The sequence below is a fragment of the Oreochromis aureus genome, linkage group 3, assembly GCF_013358895.1.
Source record: "Oreochromis aureus strain Israel breed Guangdong linkage group 3, ZZ_aureus, whole genome shotgun sequence".
NCBI classification, from domain to species: Eukaryota; Metazoa; Chordata; class Actinopteri; order Cichliformes; family Cichlidae; genus Oreochromis; species Oreochromis aureus.
In genome coordinates, this window is record NC_052944.1 from 48,519,231 (window position 1) to 48,521,980 (window position 2,750).

The window sequence follows — 2,750 nt, forward strand, 5'->3', positions numbered from 1 at the left end:
GGTCCAGTGAGTCGGGTAGTGCAGAGCAGATGAAGTACCTGACCAATATAGAGCATTATTAAATTTATTGCTAATGCAATCATATGGCACATTGACTTCTGAGGGACTTTTAGATGGCACTCCTCATCAGAACGGTTGCCGACCCCTGGGTTAAACACACAGTATCACTCTCAAACTGCTCCTCTTCCTGGAATGAAGCACAGCCTGAAAATCCTCTTCTTCCTGCTCTTAAACACAGAACCTCCTCTCTCTCCAAATGTTTCCTCATTCTCTCCCCTTCAGATCTGCACTTTGAAGATGGGCTTAACAAACATGTGGTGACATGTAAGAGCTGACAGGCTCCATTCACTGCAGAAATACAGGTTGTTAAGATCAGAGCTCAGACTAGTTTCATTTATAAGGAAGTAAAACTCACACAGTCACTGACACTGAGAGGAGAAATGGCACAGAAAGGAGTTCAGCTGGACCGAGAAACCTTCTCTTGTTCCATCTGTTTGGATCTACTGAAGGATCCAGTGACTACAACCTGTGGACACAGCTACTGCAGGAACTGTATTAAAAGTTTCTGGGATGAAGAGGACAGGAAGGGAATCCACAGCTGCCCTCAGTGCAGGAAGACTTTCATACCGAGGCCTGTCCTGGAGAAAAACATCATGTTAGCAGCTTTAGTGGAGCAGCTGAAGAAGACTGGACTCCAAGCTGCTCCAGCTGATCTCTGCTATGCTGGACATGAAGATGTGGCCTGTGATGTCTGCACTGGGAGGAAGCTGAAAGCCATCAAGTCCTGTTTATTCTGTCTGGCCTCTTACTGTGAGAAACACCTCCAACCTCACTATGATGCAGCTCCATTAAAGAAACACAAGCTGGTGGACCCCTCCAAGAAGCTCCAGGAGAACATCTGCTCTCGTCATGATGAGGTGATGAAGATTTTCTGTCGTACTGATCAGCAGAGTATCTGTTATCTCTGCACAATGGATGAACATAAAGGCCATGAAACAGTCCCAGCTGCAGCAGAAAGGACTGAGAAGCAGAAGGAGCTCGAGGTGAGACGACTAAACATCCAGCAGAGAATCCAGGAGCGAGAGAAAGATGTGAAGCTGCTTCAACAGGAGGTGGAGGCCATCAATGGCTCTGCTGATAAAGCAGTGGAGGACAGTGAGAAGATGTTCACTGAGCTGATCCGTCTCATCCAGAAAAGAAGCTCTGATGTGAAGCAGCAGGTCAGATCCCAGCAGGAAACTGAAGTGAGTCGAGTCAAAGAGCTTCAGGAGAAGCTGGAGCAGGAGATCGCTGAGCTGAAGAGGAAAGACGGCGAGCTGGAGCAGTTTTCACACACAGAGGATCACAACCAGTTTCTACACAACTACCCCTCACTGTCAGCACTCAGTGAGTCTACACACTCATCCAGCATCAATATTCGTCCTCTGAGGTACTTTGAGGATGTGACAGCAGCTGTGTCAGAGACCAGAGATAAACTACAGGACCTTCTGAGAGAGGAATGGACAAACATCTCACTGACAGTCACTGAAGTGGATGTTTTACTGTCACCACCAGAGCCAAAGACCAGAGCTGGATTCTTAAAATATTCACATGAAATCACACTGGATCCAAACACAGCAAACAGATATCTGTTATTATCTGAGGGGAACAGAAAAGTAACACTTATGAAACAAACTCAGTCTTATTCTGATCATCCAGACAGATTCACTTATTATTATCAGGTCCTGAGTAGAGAGAGTCTGACTGGACGTTGTTACTGGGAGGTGGAGTGGAGAGGAGGAGGAGTTATTATAGCAGTTGCATACAAGAATATCAGCAGAGCAGGGAGTGTAAATGAATGTGGTTTTGGATCGAATGACAAATCTTGGGCATTATATTGGTACACAGACAATTATAAATTTCGGCACAACTGTGTCCAAACTGTCCTCTCAGGTCCTCGGTCCTCCAGAGTAGGAGTGTACCTGGATCACAATGCAGGTATTCTGTCTTTCTACAGCGTCTCTGAAACCATGACTCTCCTCCACAGAGTCCAGACCACATTCACTCAGCCGCTCTATGCTGGACTTCGGTTTTGGTTAGATGGAGCTACTGCAGAGTTGATTAAAGTCAAATAGAGAAGACAGGTTCATGTTGATTCCTGACCATTATATGTACTTGTGTAGTTTCTAAATGAGGCTTTACATTTTAGAAGCTGAGAAGTTCAGTGGTCCATTGATGTGTGAAAATAATATTGCACTGATTCAAACTATACTTACATTTATATACCTTACATCAATATAAATCTGAATGTGTTCTTATGGCTGATAATCATGTGAGTTTAAATTATACTACTCTTCATATTCAGCATGTTTGAAATCTTTCATCAGTCTGGTTAGTGGTTTTATTTGGAGATTATGTATCGGAATTTCAGGAGCAGGGCCACGCCTCCAAACACGCTCCTTCCGGTTCTCATCTATATAGGTTCCCCCAGTTCTGCAAGCTGTTCATTCTCATTTACATGCCCCACCCTCCCTCCCTCCTTGTTCTCAATTCTTTAACTTTTTAATTTCTATTTAGTGCATGGGGATCTGCCAGGCCCCGAAGCCATTGCCAGTCCCCTTCGAGGCCTTCCCCAAACCGCAGCTCAACCTAAAATCAGGACGTGGGCCCAGCTAGTGAATCTGTAATTGCTGTAGTGGGTTTTCAAATGCAACAATATATTGGAGCTGCAGTGATTCGTCAGTTAGTCCAGAGGTTCCCAAAGTGTGGGG

At 45.1% G+C, this 2,750-nt stretch overlaps 1 protein-coding gene across 1 annotated transcript; it reads left to right on the forward strand.

Moving 5' to 3' along the window:
- Positions 1-412: 412 nt before the first annotated feature.
- LOC120438876 (tripartite motif-containing protein 16-like) lies at positions 413-2,498 on the forward strand. The gene has a single exon (XM_039609389.1). The coding sequence runs from the start codon at positions 441-443 to the stop codon at positions 2,112-2,114; it is 1,674 nt and encodes a 557-aa protein (XP_039465323.1). The 5' UTR covers positions 413-440; the 3' UTR covers positions 2,115-2,498.
- The last annotated feature ends 252 nt before the right edge of the window (positions 2,499-2,750 follow it).